The sequence below is a fragment of the Dendropsophus ebraccatus genome, chromosome 14, assembly GCF_027789765.1.
Source record: "Dendropsophus ebraccatus isolate aDenEbr1 chromosome 14, aDenEbr1.pat, whole genome shotgun sequence".
Classification (NCBI taxonomy): domain Eukaryota; kingdom Metazoa; phylum Chordata; class Amphibia; order Anura; family Hylidae; genus Dendropsophus; species Dendropsophus ebraccatus.
The window spans coordinates 32,403,233-32,418,678 of NC_091467.1; the positions used below are offsets into that span (position 1 = coordinate 32,403,233).

Here is a 15,446-nt window from a genome sequence, read left to right on the forward strand (position 1 = left end):
GCTGCCCTGCTCTGTTTTGTTTCAGTCCACAAAATGGCTGACATGGAGGAGCATGTGACCATGCCCTGTCCCCTGTGTCCTCCATAGACATATAAAGGCTCAGTGGTGGACACTGGGGGGCGGGGCTTGGTCACATGCTCCTCCATGTAAGGAATCTTATGGACCAAAACACCACAGAGCAGGGCAGCACAGCCTGGAGGAGGGGAGTCTGATATTAGCTCTATGAGGTACACAGGGAGCTGCTGTCAGTATATACAGTGAGTACACAGGAAGCTGCTGTCAGTATATACAGTGAGTACACCTACTAATACTGTACACTGAGCAATTTTACTATAAAGTGGCCAACCCTTTTAAGAATTTTTAAAAAACATTATTAAGGCAGCCATATTGCCATATTGAGAATGGAGTGCACCCATTGACTTTTATGGATGTGTTTTCTAGACCTCTAGATGCTCTTTAATCTGTTCAAAGATCATTGGAGGACATTTGTCAAGACCGGCCAAGCCCCATTCCCATTCACCCCACTGGATTTACTTTGTAAATCCGGCGGGCAGAGAAATCTACACCTGTTCTTGAGCAAGTGTACATTTCTACCAGGCATAAACCATGATAAAACCACAGAAAAGGCACGGATTCTCCATGGCTTACACCAGGGTGCATTTTGATAAATGTGCCCCATTGTGTTATAAGGGAAGCCACACAGCCACACAGTGAGCCAGCAAGAAATGCTGGGTGATTTTAGCTCTGAAGTCCTAAAGGAGCTCTCGCACCAATATATCAAAACCCTCCCTGTCACATGCTCTTTTACTTCTTGAGCTCCAGAGTGATCAGTGTTGTAAGTCCAGACAAGAACAAACATGTAGCAGCAATACCTACACGGACCACTCATACCACTAGATGGCGATGCTAAACAAAAAAAAAAATTAATACCTTCCTATAGGCACTGGGCTTATCAGTTTGTACACAAGCAGTAGGAGCATCTAAGAAACCAAGAGAAAATAGTCAACGCTGAGAGCGGTATTTAAACAATGTAAATGTGTATTGATGGTGGTATAAAGGGGTGAAAAAGCTCCACTCCACTCGATTAGGCCTCTGTGGCTGCTGGGACCGATCTATTGCTACAGTCTGCAATGAGGAATAATCACTTTATACTCCACCCATTCCTTGCTTCTCTGGTCAGCTACGGTGTATGGTCTTATTCACACATTCAGTGTTTTTTCAGGTGTGCAAAGTCTCTCGCTATTTTTTTCTGTGATCCGTGGAAAATCGTCCATATGTGCATCAGTTTCCATAAAATGTGAATAGTACTAGTTTTCATAGATTTGATCTGTGTTTTTTTACAAACGTCACCTAAGCCTAAGGCCTTATTCACATGTCCTGCAAAGTGGTCCGTAATTGCGGAACCATAATCACGGATGAACTTATTGTCCATTAAAGTTCTATTGTGCTATTCACACATTCAGCTTTTTCACAGATCCGAAGTCCGATCCGTGAAAAAATAGGACATGTCCTTGTGCGGATTGTAATTTCGGTACAACTTACCAATAGAAGTCTATGGGATGTGTCCCATCATATGTTGCAAACAACATGGAAGACTACCATCAACCCTGCTACCGAACCCAGAGGGAAAAAAATAAATCACATAAAAGAAAAACCAGCCTACTACACAATAAGGGAGGTCAGCCCCCATAGGTCTGCAGAGAGAGGTATGGCCTGTGCAGGAGGAGTGAACAATATTTTTGTTTAGTGTTGCCCCCTAGTGGCATTCATATGTATAGGATGAACAAGTAAGAGAGATATCAGACAATATGACCAATATGACCATAGATCAAATACTTCCACCTAATATAAATGCAATGAGAGGACATGTTCTGCAAGTCCAAACACTGGCAAATAATAAGTTACACAATCTACAATGACAGGCTGGTAAGTCACTGCTCCGGTAACACAAGTGGCTGAGAGCAGTTCCCCCATAATTGGTGTTTAAGGACCCTTAATCTTATAATCTTCCATAATCATGGTAATGCAACTTGAAATGGTTTATTTTGACATCCGTAATCCTCTTTACGACAGCAAACAAGATAAACAATGCTGACCTCCTGACTATACCGACTGATCGCATAAACTTCTCCACATCCCGTGGTCTGTACAACAAAGCAAATTTGAATTAGAGGGGTTCATTTCTCATAAATTGCTTATGATACACACCTAAGCTGCTGCAGAACCTCTCTTCTTTATGTGTGGATAACAGTATTCCACTCTTAAAGAAGAAGTCTGGAGATTTTAAATAACGGATAGCCAGCAGGGGCAGGGGGGAACATGGTAACAAAGCACTACTCACCTCCCCCGGGGGTCATCACGAATGCAGTAAGTATAATGCACCACATTTCCAGGTCTAGCGTGGGTGGGGGGGAACACGGGCAAGGAGGCCATTCAAATACATAACACACATTACAAAGTTGTATAACTTTGTAATGTGTGTTATTTTGTGAGTAAATGTTTAGCGCCGCACTACCCCTTTAAAGTGTACCATCAGGCCAGGGCTGAAGCACTGGGGGTGGGCCGACCCACCCACAGTGGGAGGAATCCCCTAATACCTCTATGATGCGGCTCCATTAGAATCAATGGAGCTGCATCATAGAATGGTAGGAGTTCCCTCCCACTGGGGGTGGGTCGGCCCGCCTCCAGTGCTTCAGCCCTGGCCTGATGGTACATTCACTTTAAGGCTATGTTCACACTACGTAAAAGTACGGCCGTTAGTTAGTTAGTTAATACGGTTGAAAAAAGACACATGTCCATCAAGTTCAACCAAGGAGGGAATGGATACAGGGAAGGGGGAGGGGTGATAGGTTCTATACATATGCATTTATATTATTTTGGTCTAAGAACTTGTCTAGCCCTGTTTTGAAGCCCTCTACTGTTGTTGCTGTGACCAGATCCTGTGGTAGACTGTTCCACAGATTCACAGTTCTCATGGTAAAGAAGACTTGTCGCCTCCGGAGATTGAACCTTTTTTTCTCCAGGCGGAGGCAGTGCCCTCTTGTCCTTTGAGGGGGTTTTACCTGGAACATCTTTTCCCCATATCTCTTGTAGGGGCCATTTATATATTTAAATAAGTTAATCATATCTCCCCTTAAACGTCTCTTCTCCAGACTAAACAAATGTAATTCTTTTAATCTCTCCTCATAACTAAGATGCTCCATTCCCCTTATTAGTTTAGTTGCCCGTCTTTGTACCCTCTCCAGCTCTAGAACATCCTTTTTATGAATCGGGTTCCAAAACTGGACGGCATACTCCAGATGAGGCCGCACCAAAGCTTTATAAAGCGGTAATATTATATCCCTGTCCCGTGAGTCCATGCCTGTTTTAATGCATGACATTATCCTACTGGCCTTAGAAGCAGCTGCCTGACATTGTGTGCTGTTCTGTAGTCTATTATCTACAAGTACACCCAGATCCTTCTCCATCAGTGACTCTCCCAGAATAACTCCCCCCAGGACATATGATGCATGTGGGTTATTAGTACCCAGGTGCATAACTTTACATTTATCCACATTGAACCTCATTTGCCAAGTGGACGCCCAAACACTCAGTGTGTCTAAGTCATCCTGTAACATCTGCACATCCTCCATAGACTGTACTGTACTACAAAGCTTGGTGTCATCTGCAAAGATAGAAACATTGCTGTTAATTCCATTCTCAATATCATTAATAAACAAGTTAAACAGAAGAGGGCCCAGTACTGACCCTTGGGGTACACCACTTATTACCGGGGACCATTCGGAGTAGGAATCATTGACCACCACTCTCTGGGTACGATTATTAAGCCAGTTTTCAATCCAGTTACACATTAAATTTTCCAAACCAATAGACTTTAACTTACCCATCAGACGTCCATGAGGAACTGTGTCAAACGCTTTTGCAAAATCCAGGTACACTATATCCACAGCCGCGCCGCCATCCAGGCTTCTACTTACCTCTTCATAGAAACATATTAGGTTGGTTTGACAGCTTCTGTCCTTAGTAAAACCATGCTGGTTATCACTTATAATACTATTAGCCACTACATATTCCTGGATGTAGTCCCTTATAAGCCCCTCAAATAGTTTCCCCACAATGGACGTTAAGCTTACGGGTCTATAGTTACCTGGGGAAGTTCGAGAGCCCTTTTTGAAGATCGGCATTACATTTGCCTTACGCCAGTCCCTCGGCACAATACCAGTAAGCAAAGAATCACGGAATATTTCATACAAGGGTAGTTGCCATCGGATAAGCTCCAGCCGGGATCCCATGCGGCTCCGCAAAGAACTGACATGTTAGTTTTTGTGGCCGCAATTCACTGAATTCACTGTAGGAAACAGTCAGTTCAAGCAGCTCCATCCTCTAGCTTCATTGTGCGCTATGGGAAGTTCTGATGCTGGTGCACGCTGATGCGCCCGCATCAGAACACTACGGTCATAAAGATCATGCCGGGATGATCTTGGCACAGACCGGCCGGTCTAATACGTAGTGTGAACATAGCCTAAGGCTGTATTACATTACCCAATTTGCCAAAAAAGTGAGCATCGATCTGCTAGATTGCCGCTCACTTAGGGTATGTGCACACTATGGAATACGCATGGAGACCTCAATATTTGGCTGTGAATTCCGCTGTGCACCCAAAGAACTGTTGAGTCAACTTGTAATAGGAAATATCCGGATACTGCCTATTACAGGTTGTATTGTCCTTCATGCTTTTATTTTGAATATATATTCACTATCGTTCATTTTTTGTATACATTTATTTTGATTATGTTTATTATTGTGCATTTTTTTTGTATACAACTATCCTATACCCGGCCCCTATTGCAGATGTTTTGGATTCCTGTTCAGTGGGGTGTACACCCCTTATCTCTTTACAGTTTAGCATGTTTTTGGTTGCGCTGTAAGTACTTGTGTTGCACCAGATTGCTGTATTGTTATGTACAGTGGTGCCCCATTTCTCTATACTGTGCAAGTCTAAGAATGTTAACCTTATGGGTGTGTTCCCATATTCAGTTTTTTTATAGTGTTTGAAGCCAAAGCTGGGAATAAATCATAAATGAAAAGTGGCTCACAAAAGAAATATGAACCTAAAAATCTGAACGTTTATTTTATTTTTGGGCTTAAATTTTCTTAAAGGGGTATTCTGGTGGAAAACATTGTTTTCAAATAAACTGGTGCCAGAAAGTTATACAAATTTGTGAATTAGTTCTATTGAAGAAGAAAAAAAAAAAAAAAAGTACTTCCAGTACTTAACATCTGCTGAATGTCCTGCAGGAAGGGGTGTATTCATTCGAGTCTGACACACTGCTCTCTGCTATCACCTCTGTCTGCTGCCAGGAACTGTCCGGATCAGTATCAAATCCCCATTGAAAACCTGTACTGCTTTGGATAGTTGCTGTCGTGGACAGAGATGTCAGTAGAGAGCACCATGTCAGACTGGAAAAAAATACTCCACTTCCTGCAGGACATACAGCAGCTTATAAATTCTAATGAATGAGGTTTTTATTTTTATAGAATTAACAAATTTGACACCAGTTGATTTAAAAAAATTTTTTTTTTGCCAGATCACCCCTTTAAATATTCCACACAAACATAACTTTTCATATGTTGCTGCCCAGGATGAGATTAACAATTAATTCCATACCTGTTATTACCTATTCAGCCTCCTTCCCCCAGTTCTGAGCTGCTGCTTTCTGCTGAAAAAAAAATCTGTGTGTGACCCACTCTCTTTCTCTGTCTCCCCCTCCCTTCTGAGCTGATAGACCTGGCCGGGTCACAGAACGGCCGGTGTTACTGAAGATAATCCCGGCAAGACCTGGCGTACCAGGCAGATGATCTTCATTTCTGGTGAATTTGGTTGCGGACGCACCCATGTGCGCCCCCACCCCAATTCACCACTGCACACAATGGAGAGTGCGCTTTATTGTGTGAACTGACATGTCCCTGTAGGCCACTGTTCAATGAATAGCGGACGCAGAAAACGGACATGTCTGTTTTTCGTGCAGCCGGATGGAATCACGGCTGGAGAGTATACAATGTGTATACGCTCCAGCCAGAATTCCATTCATTGAAACATAATGTATGTTTAGCATAAATCAAGTCCGTTGTTGCAAATTGCACCAACGCCATGATTTATGCTAAACATACGTTGTGTGAACATGGCCTTAAAATGGTACAAAGAGCTCAGGACGTTAGCCCTCTCTGTACCAGGCTGCTGGTAGCTGGCGTGAACCGAATGTTCGTGCCGACTAATCAACCATTTAAACGACAGCAGCATTTAAATGCTTTTAAAAAGGCTTCCACTGTGGTCTAGTGGGGGTATCTGCTTCTAACGGTGCGACTGCAATGCAATGAAAATGCATTGTGAATGCATCATTTAATTGCAGTGCTGAATCAGGTTATTGTGTAAGGTAATGCTGCGTTTACACGGAACGATAATTCTCCCGATCGTACGATTAACGATTTCGAAGTAACGATTTTTCTTTTTTTTAATAACGATCAGCTTTTAGACGAAACGATATATCGTACAGAAAAATCGTTTTTCGATCGCTTAAGCCTATCTCGCACATAAGTAAAATCGGTAAATGACTGTTTACACGGAACAATCTGCAAATTTTTTGCGAACGACGATTTTAGAACATGTTCAAAGATCAAAATGAACGATTTCTCGCTCGTCGTTTGATTTTTCGCTTCGTTTACACGTACGATTATCGTTCGAATTCGAACGTTATCGTGCAAATTTGCACGATAATCATTCCGTGTAAACGCAGCATTAAGTTCACACAGCTTTTAATTAGCGTTAATTAGCACTATTTTTCTGTGAATTGCGCAATTCAGTAAAATAGTTATTTTAAAAGCAAATTACACAATTCATGGCAATATAGCGCTATATAACACTAATTAAATGCTATGTGTGAACATAGCCTTCCTGCATCAATTTGTTGCTATCCAGCCGTCCTTCAATGCGTTAACGCAATGAAATTCCAATGTGTGTGAATACACGCTAAGGGGTTCGAGGATCTGAACAACTAAAGCGCAGATATGTTTGGAAGAAACTACTCTACTCAAAAAAATAAAGGGAACACTTAAACAACACAATATAACTCCAAGTAAATCAAACTTCTGTGAAATCAAACTTTCCACTTAGGAAGCAACACTGGTTGACAATCAATTTCACATGCAATTAGCAAGACACACTCAATAAAGGAGCTGTTCTGCAGGTGGGGACCACAGAACACTTCTCAGTATCTATGCTTTCTTGCTGATGTTTTAGTCACTTTTGAATGTTGGTGTTGCTTTCACAGTCATTGTAGCATGAGACGGACTATACAAACCACACAAGTGGCTCAGGTAGTGCAGCTCATCCAGGATGACACATCAATGCGAGCTGTGGCAAAAAGGTTTGCTGTGTCTGTCAGCATAATGTCCAGAGGCGCTACCAGGAGACTGGCCAGTACACCAGGAGACGTGGAGGAGGCCGTAAGGGGCAACAACCCAGCAGCACAACCGCTACTTCCTCCTTTGTGCATGAACAAGAGGAGTACTGCCAGGGCCCTGCAAAATAACATCCAGCAGGCCACAAATGTGCATGTATCTGCACAAACTGTTAGAAACCGACTCCTTGAGGATGGTATGAGGGCCTGACATCCACAAATGGGGGTTGTTCTCACAGCCAAACACCGTGCAGGGCGCTTGGCATTTGCCAGAAAACACCAGGATCAGCAAATTTGCCACTGGCGCCCTGTGTTCTTCACAGATGAAAGCAGGTTCACACTGAGCACATGAGAGTCTGGAGATGCCATGGAGAGCAATTTGCTGCCTCCAACCTCCTTCAGCATGACAGCTGAAGCAGTGGGTCAGTAAAGGTGTAGACCTAATGTAGCTGGAGTGTGTCAGCAGTTCCTACAAGATGGAGCTATGGCCTGTCTCACCAGTTCCCCAGACCTGAATCCGATTGAGCACATCTGGAACATCATGTCTCGCTCCATCCACTAACGTCACATTGCACCAGACTGTCCAGGAGTTGGTGGAATGCTTTAGTCCAGGTCTGGGAAAATATTCCTCAGGAGATCTGCAACCCCATCAAGAGCATGCCCAGGCATTGTAGGGAATTCATACAGGCACATGGAGGCCACACACAATACTGAGCCTCATTGACTTGTTTTAAAGACATTACATCAAAGTTGGATCAGCCTCCAGTGTGTTTACCCACCCCCTTTATTTTATTTATTTATTTTTGAGCAGTGTAATTTCAAATAGGGTAAGACGATCCCTGTAAGACAGCTGTAATCTTGACTTGCAAAGTAGTGAACAAGAAGCAATTTGCTATATTACCTCTGGCTTTGTCCTTGCTTCTTACTGTATTTTTTTTTTTGTCTTTTGCTTAAATCGCTAAAGTAAATGTGGAGAATTGATCAAGGCGACATGCCAGTTTTAGTTTTTTAAACTAAAGTGAGATTTTTTTTTTTCTCTCAAAATTTCCATTGGTGCAAAAAGATTACAAAAAAATATGCAACTTTTATAGTGCTGGCAAACTTATAGTAAGTTTGTTCAAACCTAATCACTCTACTGTTAAATCTCAATGCCTGGAAAACATGGATACAGCCCTAGAAAACCTATGACACATCCTAGACTTTTTCAGGCTGCAGACTAAAGCAATCAACAACCGTGTGATCCGGTTCAGCAGAATTTGCTGTAAGTTTGTTCATCTATAGTCCTTTCACTTGGCTTTTGTGTGTGAAACTACAGTATATATTCTCTCATCACAAAATTGTATGTAAAACATATGTGCACCGTGCACTCCAAGAAGAAATATGTGCAAAACAGCCTTTATGTCTGTGTCTAGCTTCCATGCCTGAAACAGCATTTAAATAGTTGCGTCTACATAGTGGTGAATACCCTCTGCATGTTTCTTCTTTAATTGAACGCTTGCTTTCTTTATGCTATGAGAATTAGAGCACCATCCGAGTGACGTACTACAGTAATACTCCAAGTGGGTTTTTGAATACCTAAGAGAAGTTAAAGGTCATAGTGATAATTGCAATATCTGTACTGTTGGCTTGAAACTCACACTGGTTTAAATGACAGCTCGAGTTAAAGCAAGGAAAAAGAAAATGAAAAAAAAAAAAACACACTTTTGTACCAAAAAAAACATTAAACTTTCAAATGTATTTTAATATCAGTATTTTTTTTTTTTAATTCTTGGATGTTTCATCCTAGACTTTCAGTTATGAATTAATACACATTTTGTCCTTCAAGTCAAAATGAGCAGGAAAAAATAAACAAAACAAAAAACAGTATTTTATTATAATTATTCCTAGAGCAAAGTGAAACCCATATTAACAGAAACTAATCATTTGGAAGAGAGGATGGGAAGCGGACATGTACAGTAGGTTGTATTCTGTGAATGATTTGATGATATTTCACCACAAGTCAATTTGCATTCAGGAGGAATGAAAATAGGAAGAGATTCAAAAGATTTTTTTTTAAAAAAGCAACAAAGAAAAAACACCACGACCGCTCAGGAAGTAGTATTACCACGAAGCATTGCAGCAATGCTAAATTTAAACTAAGTTTTCTAGTTTGAGAAGGCACTCTCTTATTGTCTTGTACTGGCTCCGAAGCCACTAATTTATTGGTTTATATTAAGTTTCTGGCTTTCTTTACAGCCGTTTTGGTTTTATTTTTTTTATAGCCAATGTTTAAATCCAAGAAGCAGTTTTATATTATATTGTACAGCAATAAAAACAAAGCTGCCTCTGGACATTAGTGGCAATGTGTAAAGGCGTCCATCGAGGGGCTTCTTGTCCGATCTCAGTCAACCCATTCGTACATGTTATGGTAACATGGTCACATGTAGAGGATGAGCTGCATGTCTATAACTGAAGTAACTTTGCAGGCTGGTAATATATGCAGCAGAAAACCCTGTGGATTTGAGGGCATAATGTTGATTTTTTTTTTTCCCTCCCCAAAAAACCATAGATGGGCGAGATCCACTGCAAATTCTAAAAAGCATCTGCAAACTTCACAACAGAGACAATAGATTGGAGAGATAGAAGTGTTTCCACCAGAATTTGTGCTCTAAAAATGGACAGTTTTGGCCCTTTTTTTTATCAGCCTCTAAGCCACCATGAAAAAAAATGGAAGCACTCAGGCTGTCTAGTCTTAGTTAAAAGGGTCTAAAACCTAGGTAGCTTATCTCCACCAATGGCTTGACAATGTAGCAGATGCTCTGCAACCCAGGAGGTTAGTTAAAGCAGCAGCAGGAGTTGAACGCTACTGTTAAAGCAACATCTGGATAAGTTTGTTGTACTTCTCTCTCGAGGCCCTCTACACATCAGTCCGATTATGTAACTTTCAATACAAACATAAAACATAAGAGAGTAGTTGTTACTAAGGCATCTATAACAATTTGGCTTCTAAGAGAGACAATTGTCAATGACGATTTCAATACAAAGGTCACATTCTGCTTTAAACTCCAGTCACTCACAAATCTTCAAGGTGCAGAGTATATGCCCAAAAACTGCATTCTACAAAAGGTGTAAACAGGCATAACACACACCAGCATCATGTGAAATATAAAAAAAATTTAAGGATTAATGGAGACGTCAAAGAACAGAATTCAAAGCGAATCTTTTCTTAAATGGTCTATAAAAAGTGTGGTGTAACGGAGGGATGAGCAACCCATCTGTGCTTCAGCTGTTAGAAAACTAACCCAAAGAGAAAAGCGCTTTATCACCAAGGAAAAAAATAAAATAAAATGTGCTAAAAGGGCTGCTGACCCCTCGTAACTGCAGAATAGTCTCAAGTAACGGAAAGAAAAACACTAAGCCAACCTTCTCAACGTCTTAAAAAGGAAACGGATTTAAATTGGAAAGCTTGGGGAAAAAAAAAAAGTTTACAACGGGAAAGGCTGATTATATATCGTCCCTAGTAATATGGATTTCACTTTAACAAAAACTATGATATCTGCCAGATCAACCCTTCAGAGAGGGCTCAACACCTGCACACACAGCAAGCATCCACTGGGTAGAATGAGTTACCAGTAGGCCTCTTGATTTACTATGGACAATGAGTGGAATGAGCGATACCCCCAATTTCCTAGTGGCTTGACTGTAAATGTTTTGTTAACAAAATGGAAGTCAAGGCATGTGCAAGTGATGGGTCCGCTTCAATGGAGAGGTTAAAAATCACTTTAACTCCCGGGAAGAGGGCCTTCGATTCTTATTTATAAGGAAAAAGAAAGCAAGCCATGGGATTTGGTTATCCTTTTGGCTATTTTATCTTGAGTGTTTAATAAAATGGATGAAAGGGAAAACAGAACAGGTTTAAATATCAACAAGGGGCAAGTACAGTCTACTAGGTTCCCACTTCTGAAAACGTGTTCAGTAAAAAGTCAATTCCGTGTATGCAACGGTTGTCAGCTGTATAGAGGATCCAGAAGTCCATGGAGTGGGGTGGGGGACAGAGGGTTTACGTCCATTTCTACAGCCTTGTAATTTATCGGAGGTCCATGCCAAAAAGATTGAGGCTCTTGGGCAGCATGAGAGTCGATTCCTCTCAAGACTGCATCAAATTCAGCGATTTGTGGCTCTAATAAGCCGGAAATTGAAATGTTCCATGGAGAACTCACTACTCTCCATCTAAAGGAAGAGAAGAATTACAGAGTAGCCAAATAACTAACTGCTCTGCCAGCTTCACCACCGTAATGGCGCAAGGTGCAATGTCTCATGTGCCAGTCCTGCAGTCTCAGTTTGACAAGCTGTTGTTTGAAGAACCAGACGTTGAGGCTATTGCAGCAGTGGCTGGGCTACTGGTGGAGACCGACTTACGGATGTGTGGCAATAGATATGGGTCGGATGCCAATTGGTGGACATCTATCCGATCTTCCTTCCTATAGGCAAGGCAACGACGGATAAAAGCCTATAAAAATAAGGTAATGAGTAATTATTTTTTTTTTTTATTTCAACAAATGTTTTCAACAATTTTACACATACAGGGAAGATAGCTACCTTGGCTTCTGGGGTCACAACTGGTTTTGGAGGAAATTGCACCTCTGTGGCTTTCAGGATGGTGTTCTCTTGTAATATGTCTTGCTGAGACTGGTTGTGACCAAATGGCTATAAACACACACACACACAAAAAAAAAAAAAAAAGTCAGAACTGTCTACTAGCGATATAAGCAGTGTATTAGCAGTAATTGGGTATTTGATGTTGTTTTTGTGATGTCATTTAAAGATATGAAAAATGTTACACACAACTAATTTTAGGCCCAAATTACCTTTCGCCCATAAAGACACTGGTAGAATATTACACCTACAGACCACACATCAACCTTGTTGGAGATTTTTGGGGGTTCCTTTCCAACCACAAAGCACTCTGGAGGCAGATACCTGGGGAAGAGAAAAAAAATATATAAATATATAATCTGTCCTCACAAGAACATCAGATGTTGCCAAAGGCAAGAAGTCTTCACTTTGATGTTGCCTGAACCATGTGTGGAGGTTCCTGGTGCTTTTCTGCCTGCCTTGCCGACCATGGCTGATAAATCTGAGTATAGAGACCCATCAATCATGGCTGGCGGCGAAAGGAGGAGCCACTAGGGACCACCAGTGGGGACTACTTGTAGCTTAGCCAGCAAAAAGTAATAAACAGGTTCCTTTTAAGCATTTAAAACTGCAAGGTCATGATTATAAAACCAAAAAAAAAAAAAAGTATTTTTCATAGTGCTAGAGACTTTCCCTTAAATTGTTAAAACAAGATCAGCACACATTAATCTAACCACCAGGGTGATGTTAGAAAGTCTGATTGCTGTGGGTTACACCGAAAGGTACTCTATTAGTCACAGGAAAGGGAGTTTCATGTCCCCCAGTCAATGGAGTGGAGTTGGAGCATGTGCACTGATGCGGTATTAAATTTCTGCACTTTTCCACCTAGAGACCCAAATGGGTTGGGTTTACTCCGTTCGCCCTAGGGTTACTGACTTGTTATATATGTTCCTTAAGTTGTTACGATTACAACGATATGTAACATGCATAACTTTTATTTGATTTGATGGCTTGTAAAAAATTAAAACCTTTTAAAGAAAATATACGTTCCTTAAAATCGCTCTATTCCCATGCTTATAACGCTTTTATCCTTTGGTCTATGGGGCTGTGTAAGGTGTCATTTTTTGCGCCATGATGTGATCTTTCTATCGGTACCTTGATTGCGCATATACGACTTTTTGATCGCTTTTTATTACAATTATTCTGGATTTGATGAGACCAAAAATGCGCAATTTTGCACTTTGGAATTTTTTTACGCCGTTTACGGTGTGAGATCAGTAATGTGATAAATTAATAGTTCGGCGATTACGCACGGGGCGATAGCAAAGATGTTTGTTTATTTTTATTTATAAAAATGGGGAAAGGGGGGTGATTCACACTTTTATTAGGGGAGGGGGCTTTGTGTTATTAAAAATACATTTTTCTTTTACTTTACACATATACTAGAAGCCCCCCTGGGGGACTTCTAGTATATGCACTCTGATCTCTGAGATATCCATGCAGTATAGTTATACTGCATGAATCCATGAGATCAGTGTTCTATTGCCTTCGGCTGCTGCAGCCGAAAGCAATAGAATGCCGAGCCGGGATCAGCGCCATTACGGCGCAGACCCCGGCCCGGGATGGATGCGGGGATCGCCCCACCCCCCACCATCGCGCCGGGGATCGCCCCACCCCCCACTAGACCACCAGGTATGGAGATGAGCAAGTATTTAGAAGCAGCTGTCAACTTTGACAGCTGCTTCTAAGTACTTAATTAGCGGGCACGGCGATCGGACCGCTAATAGCCGCGATCCCGGGTGCCGCATGTAGAGGGGGTTCGCCGCGTGACCCCCCCCCTCTGAACCCCCATAGCGGTGCAGCTATGGGTTAACACCTGTTACCAATCACTATTCAGTGATACAAGTGGAGAAAAAAAACTGTATAGAGCAAGGATAAGGAACCTTGGCTCTACAGTTGTTGCAAACTACACCTCATCATGCTTTCTTTAATCTTTGGCTGTCCAGGCATGATGGGAGTTGTAGGTTTGCAACAGCTGGAGAGCCAAGGTTCCCTACCCTGGTATTGAGGGACCTTGACACCACATCTGTATTTTCATACAGGAAAAAAATGGGGAGTGATCCTTTCCAAAAGTTTTACTAGTAATCAATAAAATGCCATATGGTGTATATTAACACAAATATGCATTTACAGTGGATTGAAATAACCAAGATCTCTTGCTGCGGTATTTGTATTGAGGCCAACAAAGATTTAGTCCATACTTCAGTATTACGGAAATAACATTGTAGGAATTTTTTACTTTGAAGGACAATTCATTTGGAGGATATTTATCCCCTCAAACAATTTTTCAAAAGTCGATATGAATGGAATAGATCTATTCTACTAGTATTACATTTAAGATATGTGCCACCAATACCATAACTCATAACTGAAGTCAACCAGTTTCAAGGATGCTTACCAGTATGTGCCAGCTCCTTGTGACGTAAGCTCCATGCCATCCACAGAGTTATAGCTGTCATCGTCCATAATTTTAGAGAGTCCAAAATCTGTGATTTTTATCTCTCCGCAGGCGGTACCATTAACCAAAAGAATATTGCCTAAAAATGTAAAGTTACATTTAAGCATATCGCAATCACTACAGTTATACTGTGGTACTCAGCCTCTATAGGTCTGCACTGTCATGGCACATGCTTTATACTGGTATAGATGAGTAAACTAGACCAAAGGAGTAAAAACATGGCAAACATACAGAGGCTTACTAGTAATGTCATTGAAGGCTTTCTAATCAAAAATACTAGAATGTAAGGCTAGAAAAGACCCAGTTAACAGAATGATATAAGACAGTATGACATACAGTGAACAGACTACTACTTGCCTGGCTTCAGGTCATAGTGAATGATTGGTGGTTTGATCTCATTCAAGTACTTGAGGGCATTTACAATCTGCATTATGATGGAACGTGCTTCTTTTTCAGACATAAGCTTGTGTTGCTTCAAGTAGAAGTCAAGATCGTTGCCCTCACAGTACTCCAGCACTGTGCAGAACCTGCAGAAATATCAGGATATATTTTTTTAAAAAAAGCAGGCAAGTTGGGCACCCTGAGGAAAAGAGACAATGTGTATTCTTTTGTTTTTCAGCCTCTACAAAGCAAGTAGAGACAGCAGCATTGAGACAGACAGCTACTTGCAATACTGGCAATTACATGATAGCTTGGTGCCACTTTCCCGATCTAACAAAAATTCCTATAGATCAGGGGTACTCAACAACTTTTAGTGAAGGTCCACTTACCGGGGTCTATTGTCAGGTGAAGGTCCGAGCTGAACATCAGTAGGAAACATGTTTTGTTACTTTGTCACAAATGTTCAACTATTTACA

The 15,446-nt window shown here is 41.3% G+C and overlaps 1 protein-coding gene across 3 annotated transcripts in view; it reads right to left on the reverse strand.

The window, feature by feature from the left end:
- Positions 1–9,177: 9,177 nt before the first annotated feature.
- The window catches only part of TLK2 (tousled like kinase 2), a 48,096-nt gene continuing 41,827 nt past the window's right edge, over positions 9,178–15,446 (reverse strand). For all 3 annotated transcript variants that reach the window (XM_069953906.1, XM_069953904.1, XM_069953905.1), the window contains 5 exons: positions 14,947–15,116; positions 14,530–14,668; positions 12,305–12,416; positions 12,036–12,143; positions 9,178–11,946 (listed from right to left, as the gene is read on the reverse strand). In XM_069953906.1, coding sequence (XP_069810007.1) covers positions 11,773–11,946; positions 12,036–12,143; positions 12,305–12,416; positions 14,530–14,668; positions 14,947–15,116 — 703 coding nt within the window. In that variant the 3' untranslated portion in view covers positions 9,178–11,772. The remainder of the gene's footprint in view (positions 11,947–12,035; positions 12,144–12,304; positions 12,417–14,529; positions 14,669–14,946; positions 15,117–15,446) is intronic.